Source organism: Epinephelus lanceolatus, chromosome 13, assembly GCF_041903045.1.
Source record: "Epinephelus lanceolatus isolate andai-2023 chromosome 13, ASM4190304v1, whole genome shotgun sequence".
Classification (NCBI taxonomy): Eukaryota; Metazoa; Chordata; class Actinopteri; order Perciformes; family Serranidae; genus Epinephelus; species Epinephelus lanceolatus.
The window spans coordinates 23,522,265-23,537,935 of record NC_135746.1 but is presented as its reverse complement, the minus strand read 5'-3'; the positions used below and the strand labels follow the sequence as shown (position 1 = coordinate 23,537,935).

At 42.4% G+C, this 15,671-nt stretch overlaps 1 protein-coding gene across 3 annotated transcripts in view; it reads right to left on the bottom strand.

Annotated features, from left to right (window-relative positions):
- LOC117271306 (brain-enriched guanylate kinase-associated protein) overlaps nt 1-14,388 on the bottom strand; it is a 44,625-nt gene extending 30,237 nt beyond the window's left edge. For 2 of the 3 annotated variants that reach the window (XM_033649470.2, XM_033649475.2), the window contains exon 1: nt 13,670-13,952. Coding sequence is in view for 1 of the 3 variants with exons in the window: in XM_033649475.2 (XP_033505366.2) it covers nt 13,670-13,692 (23 nt within the window). In the remaining 2 variants the exon portion in view is untranslated. Of the gene's footprint in view, nt 1-13,669; nt 13,953-14,093 lie in introns of those variants that run through there. The other variant, XM_033649472.2, reaches the window with a different exon arrangement.
- Nucleotides 14,389-15,671: the final 1,283 nt, after the last annotated feature.

The window sequence follows — 15,671 nt, the reverse complement described above, 5'->3', positions numbered from 1 at the left end:
TAATATGAACATCTGACACTGTAATATTATATATATGACAGAAGATAAGGAAAAGCATAACAGGTCCTCTTTAAATCTGGGTTTCCCCACCTCATGTATTTCATATTCAAGGACACTGGTATGAATTAAAATGCTTAAAAAACTGGTTTCAAATCAGATGTATTTCTCTATAACAGAATTTTCATGAATAAATAGGAAACAATCAAAGTTAAAAGTTTGAATAGAAACATCAGTAGGTATTATCTATTAAATTTTGACAGTCGTCTGACCATATAACTTAAATAAACAAACCCACACCACACCAGATATTACATATTGATTTAAAAATTTCTGACTTGTAAAAAAATATGTGATGTCACCTTTTTCCATCTGCGCCATGCACACATTAAACCAGTGAAAAGAGCACAGGGAAAAACGTGACAACAGAAATCTCTCATGTGAAACAACTCAAACTGGTCTAAATTTAGCAGGACAAATTCTGCTTTAAAGTTGAATCGAAATAGAAAACATAGTGAAACACTCACTGAGGAAATGTTTTAAGGGCCCCTAAAAGAAAATGCATTTGTAGGTTTAAGTTCTGCGTTTATGCTCTTGCTGGACGCAACCCTGTTTCACATCACTGGTGGCTGATGCAACACCTTTGTGACAGCAGATATCAGACCTATCAGTAAAACAAACATCCCATTTCCAGACTTCACCTCCTATATGTCCAAACCCAAATGACATGAACTGACACATCCACCCAGTCTTGAATGAAAAGAGTTTGACAGGGCCAATGCACCAAAGCTTCTTTTCCAAACATTTCTAGCGTCCCCTCAATCCCACGTGTCTGGATGGCGTCTGCAGCACAGGTGCAGCTGTCAGCCTGCAGACAAATAGTGCGGGTTATTAGATGAGACGGCCCGTCAAAGCTTGATCAAAGCTGCTCTGATCCGAGCGCCGGACTGTCCACTCGGAAAGGAAACAATGACAGGCTGTGCGTGAGACTGCAGCAGCCGAGGAAAGCGTCACGTTTCGGATGTTGTACCCGCAGATACTGTCCATACAGTGAAAACCTGATGAGATACATACAGCAACATGTTGATCCACTGACATCCAGTTGTATGTCGGTGATTTATGCTGCTGGCTGAGGAGGCAGAGACACATGTACTCCTCCAGATGGTGACAGCTCACCACCGCCACTGGAGCCTTCACTCCAGCTGCTCCCCTCTGAGTCATAGCACACCGGCTCTGGATATGTGTGTGTGTGCATGTGTGTGTGTTAGAAGTGGTGGGTGTGAGTATGTTGCTGTGCACGTATGAGGCTGTCATTTTGTGCACATGGTAGACGCATACTTGTGTGCATACATCTATATGTCTTGGCGCTTGTGCACGAGTGTGTACCTGCTATTGTGTATGTGTGTGTTTGTGTGCTGCGGCATCAGCTGGGCCCATTCAATCCCTTATTTCAGGGAACGAAATAAAACCAACAGTCTCTATCATAACAGTGAAAAAGAAAAAGGACAGATGCTAGCAACAAATCTCAGGCCACATCGTCAGGTGTCTGCCGTCAAACCGCCAACACACAAACAACTCTCACTCCCTCGCTCATTCACTCGCTTCTTCTTCTTCCTTAAGCGCGATCCTCACACTGCAGCAAAACCATAGACGGGGCTCGCTCAGATGGCGCTGCCTGCCACCCACTCGTGCCACCCTGACATTTGAGAGGAACTCAGAGCATTGAAAAGAAGAGGAAGGGGAGGTGGTAGGGGAGGAGGAGGACATTAAAGTTGGGGAATGGGTAAGAGGGAAAAGCAGGAAGCGTTTTGGAGGGGGGGGGGTGCCAGCCAGAGTAGTTGCAATTTAGTCAAAGACAGGAAAGAGGGAGAAGCATCACTAAATTAGAGAGGAAAAGCAAACAGAGTGGGTGTAAGTCTCCACTGAAAATCATAATTTCTCTTTCTCCTTCCTCTCCTCTCTCCCGCCTGCTCTGTCTATCTGTTTCTCCCTTTCTGCCTTGCTGATCACATCTACCTTGCAGATAGATAGACTCTCAGGAAAAGCCCTTATAAGAGCCCCAGACCTCAGCATTAGAGCGGAGGGAACCCGAGCGGCTGACTCATCCAGCAGCAGCAGAGGAAGAGGGTGAAGAAGATGCTCTCTCTGCCCCGTGTGCCTTCAGATTAACTAAGGTAGCTAACCTGCAGCAGTCACTCAGCCAAATGACAGCATGACTCAACCGCCTCATAGAAAAAAAAATCAACTCTCAAATTAGGGTACTATAATGTGAGTGTGTGTGGGTTTATGTCTCTGCTTCTTTCTCCGTCCGGCATTGATTAACTTGGGAGCAGACAACTAAGTAGTTACACACCAACTACCAACATCATTAGCAGCAGCAGGGGATAATGACCCGCTCAACGGATTTCATGTGCTGCTGATGGCACTCGGCACAGGGGAGTGTGTAATCACGACAACCATCCCGAGAGGATTTTGGGATGAGCGGAAGAGGTGACGGAGGCTAGCCGAGCTGCAAATACAAGCACAAAAATACACACAGTTCTGTTCTCCTCCTGAAACCCAAAAAAAGTCAATACAGAGAACACATAGAGTCCAAACATGCACCAGAGCAGGTGTAATCCAGACTGAAAATGGCACTGCCAAAAACACTTCAAAAATCCACGGGGGTTTTGCTACAGGTACCAGTGAGAAGAGGGAGTAAGATCCAAGATGGCCATGTTGAGTATACAAGAATGGGTTTTAAAGGGATGGTTCAGCATTGTTTGCTTTCTTACTGGGAGTTAAATGAGAAGATTAATAAAACTCATGTCTGTACAGTAAATATGAGTTAGTTTAGCTTAGCATAAAGGCTGAATACAAGGAGACACAGATAGTCTAGCAAAGGTAGCATCTCTGAAGCTCACTGATTGGCACATTGATCTTAAGTTAATGTAGTGGTTCTCCATCCCTTTCCCATTCACAGGTCGTCAATATCAATGCTTTTGGTGCGTTTGTTTTGTACTCGGAGGTCAGAAATTCCCAGTTCCTAGTCGGGAGTTTAAACTCAAACGCACCCTGAGATCAGATTTCCAGCTCGGAAACTTGGAGCAACCGCATCAACCCCGACTTACGATTCAAGATGGCTGCCGGTCACATACATAGTGAGTAAACACTCTGCTAAAACACTGTTTATAGCAATTTTATCTTATTTGTTTTACATTAGGTCAGCCTCATCTGCGGCTTTCATCAGTTGCAGTGCATGGTGGTATTGATGCTGTCTATACTCCGAAAGTGCAAGGGCAACAAAGGCTTTCTCGCGGGCGTCCATGTTTTTTTCCAACTTGTCCACCGTCGTCAACTAGAATGCAAAAACTGTTGTCAACTCAGAGGTGACGTCATCCCCACTTCCGACTTCCGACCTCCGAGTACAAAACGAACGCAGCATTAGTCACGTCCCTTGGCGTCTCATAACGATGCATAGGGTACCCTTTGGCGTAACACGCAACTGAAACACACTGTAACACCTGGTTAATGCTGTGAAACAGTTAGGTTTAGGCAAATAAACTACTTGGTAAAGTTTAAAATAAAGATAACATTCTGGGTTAAAATAAGTAAGTTTGTTACATAATGTGATGTGAATAGGTCTTGTGAGTCAGTGTTTCCCACAGAAACACAATCTATGTGTGGTGGTAGTTCGTGAAGATGGGGGGGGGGGGGGGCGGGGGCGGGGCGGTGACTTTTTTTGTTTTGTGTTTTGTTTTTTCTTGCCTGTGTGTTTTTGTAACTGTCTGTGACCACTTTCTAAAGCTGGAGGTTTTTGTAGGTCCATGAACGCATCGCAGGCCGAACTCTTCTTTTATTTCCTACTGCAGCAGTTTGCAGATTTGAGTCACAAGGCGGATAACTGATCAGGTGATGTAATCACAGCTGATCAGATCAATGGATGAGGGGAGCAGCTGCTGGTGACTAAAAGCAAATTTTGCATTCATCGCACTGAAGGTTAAGTTTCACTTTCTGCTCCATCTGTGCCCTCCGTCTGTGGAGCAAATAATAACTTAAATGTGTATATATATATATATATATATATATATATACATATATAAACATATATATATTTAGTTCAGCTCCAAAAATAGAAATTTTAAACATGGCGGCAGATGTTTTAATTGTGGTAGCCTGCCATGAATAAATGAATGTGTGGGGAACGTCATTGACTTTTGGTTTCATATGGGCCGTAGGTATGCTAGTGATGTACCATTATGTTAAAACAACATCAACTGAAAGTCTGGTTTTGTTGATGCACCCACCTTTGCTCCCACCCATCCTATGCGGGCCGTCTCTTTATACTACAGTTAGTGAAGTTAGTCAGTTGATCTCAGCATCAGCTACTGCCATGAATGGGTTTATACTGCGTCTCATAAAGCCGCTAAAAGGTGCCTTTAGCGTCAATATGACATGCTGAGGGGCGAGACAAAGCATTGGAATTTGACACTCTGGGAAAGAGAATGGGCTGGGCTCTCAAACTTTTTTTGGTCATGCCCATGTCAATGCTTAACAATAACCGGGGAAGCAGCTGATAAAGGATAAAAGATCCATTTTGAATTTTGGTGAAATAAAAGTGAATATGATATCAGTGTTTTTTCGTTTTCTCTACATAAATTATATTGATTCAACTTTGTTTTACACAATATTTTTTTCTTGATCATTCATCCCAAAGTTTTAGAACCAAAGTCAATGGTTAAATGTTTTCATTAAAATTAATAAAAATGTTGACAAAGTGGTTTTGTTGCAAATGTTACTGTAATAATTTCAATTTAAAGATTACTCGTGAAATAACATCTTTAAACATTTGTCAATATTCAAAATATACAGATAAATTCCTAAAGAGTAAAAACAAAGATACTGAGCACTATAAATATGCTGTAGTGAAATTAATGTAATTCTCAGTATAAAATCTCCAGTTAATGAAAACCCAAACCTTGAGTTTGGCTTTCTATATGCCAACATTAATAACATATATACAAAATAATAAAAAATGCTGTCACTAAACCTTGTCTCTCGAAAGTATTTTCATAAATTATTCAAGTTGAAATAAATACAAGTTTGGAGTAGAGGCAAGAAAACCCCCAAGCCATAGGAGCACATGCACATACACACACACACACACACACAGACCCTAAGCAAATTTAACACATGCACACAAGCACATGCTGTTCTACAAAAAAACAGCATCTGCCTCCAGACAAGAAAATCATGTTACGGCTCCAGTAAATCCTACCGAGAGCTGTCCTAGCAAAGCTCCCGAGACATCTTCCGCCAACCCAGAATCCACACGCTCTGAAACTTCAGCTGAAGCCTCTCACTCCATTTGACACTCAAAAGTTTGAAGTTTCCCAGTGATTACTGCGCGTTCCAAACCAGTGAGTCTGAATTGCTTTAGCGTTTCAATTTTTCCATAAAGTGGAGGGCAAAGAAAATCCCAATTCTGTCCACTCCGTTTCATTCAGCCCTCCTCACAATTTTGGCGTCCGCCTTTTTTGGTTGAACAATTTTCTTAATAAAATAGGTTACTAAATGTTGTGGCATACACAACAACAAGGCCAGTGTTTGCCATCTTTTCAGCCACAACAAAGAGGAGATGGGACGAAGAAGCGCAAGCAGCTTTCAAACGGGTTCAGCTCATTAAAAATAGAACAGACACAAACACACATGCGTGCACACACATATGCACACACACACACAAAGACGACACACCGCCCACCATCACAACATATTGTTTACGAGTGGAGCTCGAATGGACAGGTAGTGATTAGACACAACAAAGGAACCACCTCTGCAAATCTGCTAGCCTGCAGTGTACCGCTCTGTGTTCTTTGTTTCCATGTATGACTTTGCGTGTGTGTGTGTCTGTCCATAAGCACTGGCCACTTATACACATATAACGAGCGGCTAAGATGTACTTACAGGTCCATCCATGACTCTCAAGAGGCAGCCTAAAATGCCTCAACTCAGGGATGCATGAATGGAGCTTCTACAAAAAAAAGGAGACTACACTGAGAAAATATAGAAAGCAATATAGCACTAACAGCTTTCCAGAAAAGCTTTTCCATTAATGTAGTGGCATAAAAAAAAAGATGTGTAATCTGTGACCTCCAGTTTGGGATCATCGCAGGTAAACAAGCAACAGAAATCAGAAAGAAAACATTAATTTATGTGTTTAATTTCCGCTGAGCCTCCCTCACAGTTTGATACTCCTCATTCGGAAGGTCACTGTAATTTTACATTTAAAAGGTTTATGTTTGGTGAGAATCAGCAGCATAACATAATTGTGATTGGCCCTGGTGCAAATATTTCTTCTTGGGTTGTTTCGTTGCCCCAAACACAAGTGCATACTTGTGCACACACATACACACAGGCACTCACAACCCCAGGTTAAATGGGGTCCCTGAAGAGCCCCGGGATATAGGCTCTACTTAGGAAGCTGCCCAAGTAGGTAAAATCCAAATTCATATTGGTCAGTGACAGTGCTTGGTCTAACCTGCAAGAGCCTGTACACATTCGTGGCCTCAAATCCATTGTTGTCAATGTAGACACGAGTAAGGCATGCTCAGAAGCAAGAGCAATGCCGTCGTGACGTGCAAGTGCTCCTAGCTGCCTATTTTTCAGGACACAACGACACCCAGAGCGTTACATCTGTCCCACAATGTAGGCCTAATACACGCCTAAAAAACAACACCTGGAGCAAGATCAGCTCCAAACTCTAGATTTCTGGTAAGTAGGCAAAGATAAAGTGCTGGGTATGGCCGCTTAGCAATGTCAGGCAGAACTTGCCTCCACGCCCTTCAAAGTTGGCACAGAGTAGGCTTAAGAGTAACACCCAGCTCCCCACCTCACATTGTCCCGGCCCTGATGGCAGCAACAGAACATATACTGATCTGGCAGTGCAGGATCAGACGCCTCTCTTGTGTCCTCCACCGGTTTTGCAGTGGCTGATTTCGGGATGCAACATGCTGCTGTCTGTGAACTGCTATCTGCCCTCTTCCTGGCAAAGTAAGGCCAAAATCAGCCACTGCTGAATGGTGCATGTCAAAACAGCCGCCCTTATTAGTGAACTGAAGTGTGTCCCTCCCATCCTGCAAAGCAGCATCTGATCAGCACCATGGACAGCAGCTGGGGCGCCAAATTTATCAACGCTAATCTAACAGCCTGTCCTGGATTCAAACCATCACGGCCTGATTTCTCCAAGCGATGAAAAAAATCACCTTCCTACATGGGCCCCTGACAGCTTCTAAGCCACAGTCAATATTAGAATACAGATTTAAAGGAACGGTTGGACATTTTGGTTAGTACATTTATTTGCTTAGAGTTAGATGAGAACATTGTTACCACTCACCATCTGTTCTGTTCATATAAGGACACAGCCAGCAGCTTCTTAGCTTAGTTTAGCACAAAACCTGAAAGCAGCTATGCTGTCTCCGTCTAAAGGTAATGACATGCCCTTTATCAGCACCTGTACAGATCACTAATTAGCACATTATAGCTTGTTTGTTTGACCTGTGCAAAAACCAAAGTGCAAATATGCCAACTTTTGGTTTTAATGGGATTATGTGTATGCTGTGTGTAGGTGTGCTAGCTTTATATTTAGCATACAGACAGCATACAGAATGGTATCTATCTTTTCATCTAACTCTAAGCAAGACAGTGTATTTCTGAAAATGCTGCACTTTTTATTTAATTTAATAAAGTAAAAGTTCTTCTATCAAACAGCTTCCACAAAGAAGGTAATGTGTTGTCGCGGTTTGTTTGTTTGTCTGTTTGTCAGCAGGATTACTGAAAAACTACTGGCCAGATTGAGCGTGTCATGGGCCAAAGAAGAACCCATTAAATTCTGTAGCGAATCCAAATCACAGGGCGGATACACTAATTATTTTTCACTTTCATTAACAGTGCGAGATAAGACATTTGGCCTTGTCAGAATAAATGCCATACATCTTGAAATCCAGTAGGTGATAGTAAAGGTCAAAACACATGTAGCTGCTCAGACTTCATACAGGAAGCAGCTGTACTGAGCTCTTGCTAACAGTGGTGTCATGGGAGAACTGGTGAACTAAAATATATGCATATCATACAACTCAAAGTACTCTTACTCACATCCAAATATGAATTGTCTGCAATAAAGTCCACCAAAGACATAAGGAAATATATCTAGATATACAGTAGATGAGCTTGCAGATGTCCATACCTTAGAAGATTGGACTATTGGCCTTGGCAGAGGAGTGCCCTTTCATTTATATATTTTATTGTTTTATGTAAATTTGGAAACACATTTTTTTTTAGCATTTTATGTACGGATTAAACAAACAAGAACATGTTAACATGTCAATAGTGAGCTTCAAGTGTGCTAATAGTTTAGTCTAGCTGTGTCTCCCTTAGTTTTATTCTAAGCTAAGTGTCTACTGGTAACAGATTTATATGACAAAACAGATATGAATGACTGCCAATCTTTCCATCTAATTCTCAACAAGAAAGCAAGTAAGTGTATTTCCCAAAATGTTGAACTATCCTCAATTCCATTAAAAGAAGGGCAGGCAAACTGCAGCTCACAGTCCCTTACATCCCTGCTGCTGGTGTCAGGTATAAACACAAATTTTAAAGGGCATCCTTATTTTCTGTCTGACACTTAAAACTTATGTAACACATTTTTTAAAGTGGAGTAACATTCTTCCTCTTACAAATGTAAATTTTAATTCACAGGCCACAAAGTCACTCAGGTTTTTTTTTTTTTTTGCTGCTACAGCCTTCATTTAGCTTGAGGTGGCTAATATTAGCTAACTTTAGGTAATTATTTTATATTATATATGTACAGCACTGTAGTTAATTTGCTGCTGTTATGTCTCTATTCCACTTTTATCATTTTAGCTAAATGTGTAGCATTAAGTATTATACTGTCACTTGAAGTCAAATTGGCTTCTGCTCATTTTAAATTTCAACAAATTAGTGCTGTCACCTCAGAAAGAACCTGGACTTATCACACACTGTAGATTACTATGTAAAGTCCGAACCTTGAGTTATGGCAGCTGTTATACGCAGCGAAGCCATCAGCCATTAACATGGTCTACGGCTTCGCCGTCACGAGGAATCAATCTGACCTGTATGATCTGACCGCTGGTGCTGAAGAGGGCAAAGGGGAGCAGGAATAATGGGGTTGCAATGATAAGATACACTTAATAACCCCCAGAGGAGCTGTCAGTGCGGAGAGCGAGAGGGACCTAGACAGAGAGTGGGAGAGAGAGGCCGAGTGTTCACACCGCAGAGGATAGAAAAGAGCATTAGTCTGTTAGACCAACACTGTCCACTTAAGCAGATCAAAACTAACCTCTAGCCTCTTCAGACCAGCCTCTCTCCCACAAAGCGGATCTATGCTCCCAGGGTCCTATGTTCCGCAGCTCGATATCCTCTTAATATGGCACATTAAAAAGGGATTTATGGTCTAATCAATTTTTTTCTTTTCAATACGCTCCCCTGGGTCAATATGTTGAAATAATCCATCCAGAGCTTATAGCCTACTGATGTTACACTCCTTGAAACGCAGGCCCTCTAGGACAGTTTTCTTGGATGTAGACACTGAAATCTCTACAGTGGCTGAACAGATTTTAACAATTCAAACTGCAGTTGAGACGTCCATCTACCTTCGCACTTTTGCAGTTTGAACTGTGACGATAGCCCTTACCAATCTGTGACAATGTGTAAATCAAGAGACATATATTTTTAATCTTCTAGGAAGACAGATGTAAAATGTCTTAAGTGTTATATTAAAGAAATACAGATGTGAGGAACATGGGACCTTAGGAACATAGGGATAACCCCATCTCTCTCCTACATAACTCCTCTGTATCACCACGTCATCTATAATGAAATAATCAGTAGATGCCTAATTCATCTTGAGTGATACAGTGGCCAAACTGTTTAATATTTGTGGTATTTATATTAATTAGCAATTGGTTTGTCATTTTGGGAAAAACACTTATTCACTTTCTTGCCTAGCGTTAGGTGAGAATATTGACCTTACTTTTAGGGTTGTGTTCGAAGTATAACGTAAAATCGAGTATGTAATACGATCACACTGCATAGTTCGTGGAGTTTTTGTACACGAGAAATGCCTGATGTAGTTAGATTTTCCAAATGTAGCGTCAATTAAATTCTGGGTGAAGTGGGTGAAATGCGTAAGACCCTTACGACCTGATTTTGTAGAGGTATCGCGCAAAAGACCCTATGATATGTAGTCCAGCAAACCTCACTGACTGCTATTCTAATTCGTTTTTTTCTTTAATCCCTCTTCAAGTCTCCCTGACACTTAATCTCTCCCAAAATGTTGTTAAATTGTGAAAAAAATGAACAGTGGGAGAAACTACTTTGTTTATTGTAATTTATGTTTTGCTTTGTAAACTGCTGTCCGGAAAAAAAAAAAAAAAAGAATTTCTGTGTGACCTTCAGCTTACGTTACATTCCTTAACTGCTCCACAACATCTCTTAAGACTGTGCAACGGCCCGCAACAGAATTTTGAGCCAGGAAAAAAGCTGTTAATGTGCCAGTTTATTAAGTTTTAACATTTCTTTCAGGTGAGAAAGTATACCGTGTTAGTTTATTCAAATTACGCTTGTTTGGGAGACAGTTTCTTTCCAGAGACAGTTTCTTTCCGGCAGCCATCAGCACACTAAATAAAACAAACATTAAATAATGTTTATTACTGCCAGTCTGCCATCCACTAGGCACTTTGCTGCACTTTAAATACTTTTATATTTATTTATTGCATTTTATCACTCACTGAATGTCACGTGTCATGTGTTTGTATGTTCTTTGTTAGACTGAATCACTTAAGTGTCAAAACTAATTTCCTTGTATTCCTATGCAATGACAATAAAGGCTTTCTAGTTGTAGTTCGAAAATTTTCTGTGACGTTTTAGGATGGTCAAGTGATACAGTCATGTTGCCTGAGTGTGAACAGTCTGTTGGTAATGGCATACTTAATCGTTCATTTAGTTGTTAGTACACGGTACATACAGATTGAGTACATATAGGCAGTGCATTAGTGTGCAATTCCACACACAGCCTTATATCTGGACATTAAATATGAAGCTACCATCTGCAGCCAGTTAGCTTAGCTTAGCATAAAGCCTAGAAACAGTGGGAAAAATCAACACATATCTCTTTAGCTTGATCTTTACAAAAACTAAAGTGTGAAAATATCAAGTTGGTACTTTAATTTCCTGAAGTCTCCGCTGGTTGCCTAGACAACAAAACTCAAAGAAGTCACAGTAACTTGATGTTTTTACACTTGCGCTTACCAAATATAACATGTTCATTAGTGAGCTTTAGAGATGCTGGTAGGCGTATTTCATCACTGTCAGAGAGATCAAAGCTAAATGTTTCCCCGTTCCCTGTCTTTATGCTAAGCTAAGCTAACTGTCTCCTGGCTGTAGCTTCATAATCAACTGACAGCTGTGAGAGTGGCATCAATCTTCTCATCTAACTCCCAGTAGGAAAGTGAATCAGCCTAATTCCAAAAATGTCAATCAGTGTCTTTAAAAGGAAACACTTGAATAAGTGAGAAGAGTGACGACAAACACAGATGGCTCCGCACAGGGTAAGAGGGGTCAGTGAATGGTTAAATGAGTATGACAAAGATGTGAATCATGTGCTGTGGCCTTCACCACCTGATCTCAACCCAGCTGAACACCTGTTCTGAAATAAATGTGAATTGATCAAAAGCTTTAGACAACAGCTACTAAACTGATTTTCAGGTGAGGTTGATTCATTAAATTGAGCACTTTCTTTTCATCCAAATCTTTTCTCGGTGACTGTGGTGATGTTCAATAATTTGAACTTTGTAAATATTTATTGGCAGGCTGCAAAGTGTAAAGCAACATTTGATGCCGCACTGCATTACTAAACACTTCCATTTGTTTGTCCTGTCTGTGTAATGGTGGTGGTTTAAATGATGAATACTGACGATTTGAAATTTGCATCCTGAATCTCATTATTTAAGATCTTAAAACCCTTAAACTATGTCAAAGTTTTGTTTTCTTGTCAGCCAAGGACGTAATTTCCTCATCACTCTTTCGGAAAGCAGCGTTCAATTTTGGGCTGTCAATCACCCCAGCAGAGCAGCTGTCACTTGCTTTTTTCAAGTGGTGTCAGTCTCATTTCTAAAATAGAACAATTTAGCATGAGATTAGTTTTTGACATTTGCTTGAATATTCATGCAACACTTTTTTAAAAAAACTCTCGAAAAACTTTCAATCTGTTCATCCGACCGAAGTCTGCTCTGCTCTGGAGCGCCCTGCTCCAGTGTGTCTCCATGTAAAATTTACATCTCTATCTCCGCCACGGGGCCCCCGATGCAAGAGCCCGGCCACGAGAGGGACAGAAATTGCAAAAGAGAGAGCGCAAGAGAGGGGAAGAGATTTCAGGACATTTCATCACTTCGACTGGAAGGCGTCTTGAAGATGAGATGTGGGGGTGGGTGGGTGGGATGTAGATGTAGGGTCAGGCTGTCAGGTAGATCCAGTTTCATGTTTAACCTCATCACGGCGGCTTCAGAGGCCACAGGTGACCTTGTTTCCTATTCAGCAAAGAGCTAGGAGAAAAGGCGCAGGACTACCCCCTCTTATCTCGGCAGAGCTGCTATAATTCAATTAAAGCTGTGACACAGAGGTGAGGACAATTGATGTCTGATATTGGAGAAACACCCCGTCAAATTAATTACCCCCTCATCGGCTGGTTAAACGGCTTTTGAACTGTAATCTGCCTGAAATCGTAATAATACCATCAGTAATCGAACACAAAAGGGAAAGCTCGGGATCTATTTCCATCTGTGCCGGATTAATAATGGTTCATTAGTAATAGTATCAATTATAACGTGTCTACTGTAGGACAGTGAGGTAAAAAGGAGAGCAAGAGGGAGAGGAGGGGAGAAACTGCAAAAAGAAGCAGAGCCTTTCCTGCATCTCGTCATGTTTGCTTTGCTGCTTTAATTCCCGTGCAACGCAACTTTAATCAGAAAAGTGGGTGAGCACTTCTAATGTTTTTAATGAGCTCATCAAAATCTGTTTATGCAGGCATGTAAAGGCATCACTTCAGTTATCAGCTAGGATTTCTGAGAACATTTGAAGCTGTCAGGTTTATTTAAATACATAAAAATCAATGATTAGAGCCACTATTCCTTAGGTGCTCGCAGTGGCAAAGCAGCGCTGCCATGCAGAGTAATTAATCAGTGTTATAGGTGCATTCCGACAGGTGACTGTCTGAAATCATGCAGAAGAAGATGTATAAGAGTCAAGGATGGACATTTTTACGAGCATAACACATTCAACACTAATTAAAAAGCACTCTTGATTGATCCCGGAGAGAAAAAGCTTTTACAGTAACGCCACATATACACTGCAGTGAATTTTCAAGCCAACAGATTCCCTGCGTACAACCACCAGCCTTGTTCTGCAACAACAAAACATCCTTTTATCTTTGACAAACTATCAGAAAAGCAGATCATTCCTAACAGCACTGCATCAGCGCACGGAGAGCACGAACTGACACACATCACACACAGATGTGTACATACACACACACACGTTTACACAGACAACCAAGCCAGCTTTGTAATCCAAATCAAAGATGCAAACGGCGAGGCAGTACCTTCCGCTCGCGCAGAGCTTCATCCTGGAGACCGAGAGATAAAAATCCTGCCGTCTGAGCCTCGCCGGGGAAATGGAGAAAACCCCCCTCTATATGCTATCTGGATTGGCTTACCCAGCTCTCCCTTGAAGCTCAGAGAAACCCCACCACATGCACACCACACCACCGCTGCCACCGCCGCCGCCACCTCCAGCACCACCACGCCACTCCAACAGCAGCAGCAGCCACAGCAGCAGCTGAGCCAGGAGGGAAGACAGAGAGGGAGTGAGGGAGAGAGACTGTGCAAGAGTGGAAAGACAGAGAGGAAGAGTGGGAGGGAAGGAGCTTAAAGGAAGAAGACAGGGAGAACGCGGGGGCGTGATGATGGAGTGCTGAAAGATATGTGCTGAGAGAGAGAGGGAGAGAGAGAAGGGGAGAAGCTTACCTGATAGTGTCTATGTTGTTCATGTCTTCGTCAGGCACCTAAAGGAAATGACAGCACGTTAGTTGAGGGGACCCATAAAACTGGCCCGGGTGCTGCCAAGTAGAGCATCGCTGCAGCACAAACAGAAACAAAACATACATATTCAGCAGGCACGCTCTCTGTTTCCCCCTCTGTTTTTGTTTATGTTTCTTCCCCCCCTTCTCCCTTCCCTTCCTCTCGTCCCTGCTCTCTCATTTGCTCTTCTCCCTCCACTCTATCTCTGCTCGTGAGAAAGCCCTCATCAGGCTGTCTGCATCTGCGCTTACTTGAGGTGAGAGGAGAACAATCATATCATACCAAGAGTGTGAGGGGAGAGAGTGAGAAGGAGAGGGGAAAGGAAAGGAAGGAAGGAGGGGAGGGAGTGCGGAGGGAGAGCGGAAACCTCCATTGCAGCCAGACTGCAGATACATGGCATGCCCCCCCACGAGGGATACTGGCAGCAACTCAATATCCTTGTCTAGGTGCTGAATCGGAGAAAGAAGAAGCAAAGACGGAGAGGGAGAGGAGAGGAGGGGGGGTGTGGAAAGAGACAGAGAAAGGAGGGAGAGAAGAGGGGGAGGTGAGGGGGAACAGGTGGTCCAATCTGTTGAATCTTACATCTCAAGTCCCAGGCTGTTAGGGAGAATATGTTTCGTACAGTTCTGCTGCTGGCCCTTTTTCTGATGGTAATGAATTATGCATCATTCCCCCAGTATTCTCGTCTTCATTGAGCTTTAGGGTGCAGGCCTGATCGACTGTGGCAACCGTGCCGTTGTGTTACCGCGTTTGATGGCTCGGTGAGCGCTTGAAAGCTGGCATAACCATCAGTAGTTAGGGGAGGGACTCAGGCACGCCTGCAAGTGTCATTAACGAAGGAGGCAACCGTTGCAAACACATTACTTGATCTCCAGGGTCAGCGAGAAACACAACCAGGTCAGAACACCAATAAAAACACGCTTTTAAGCCGTGGGGGGAGGCTCAACGAATCAAGTTTGCATCTTCAGCGAGTGCACAGCTGAAGGTCGTGTGCCTGTGAAGAATGTTTCGTTACTGCGCTCACACAAGTACAAGGACTCGTGTGAGGAGATGAAACTTTACAGCGACACACACACACACACACACACACACACACACACACACACACACTCACACACTACACCAAGATGAACACCAACAGGCTCACATGCCTGCCTCTCTCAGCCCCCACACCACCCACCTTTTTTTCCAAGCAGTTGCTAAGGTGACGGCAAAGGCTGAATTTTAATCAGACAATAAATTAAGGCAATGTGATCTTCTCCTTTATTATTAAATGGCAGCAGTACCACTTTCCGAGATCTGTCAAGTATGTTTTGGGTTCTCGGAGGAACACTGACAAACTGCAAATTAAAACTCTTCGTAAACAGTGCAATCACTTGTTTAGAGACAGTCCAGGGAATGCAAAGCAGTCATATTTGTGCCAAATAATAAGATTGTATGCTTTTAAGCAACTGAAATAATACACTTTGAAACAAGAGCAGCACAGCCAGATGGATTATAATCCACCACTGAGATGAACATCAT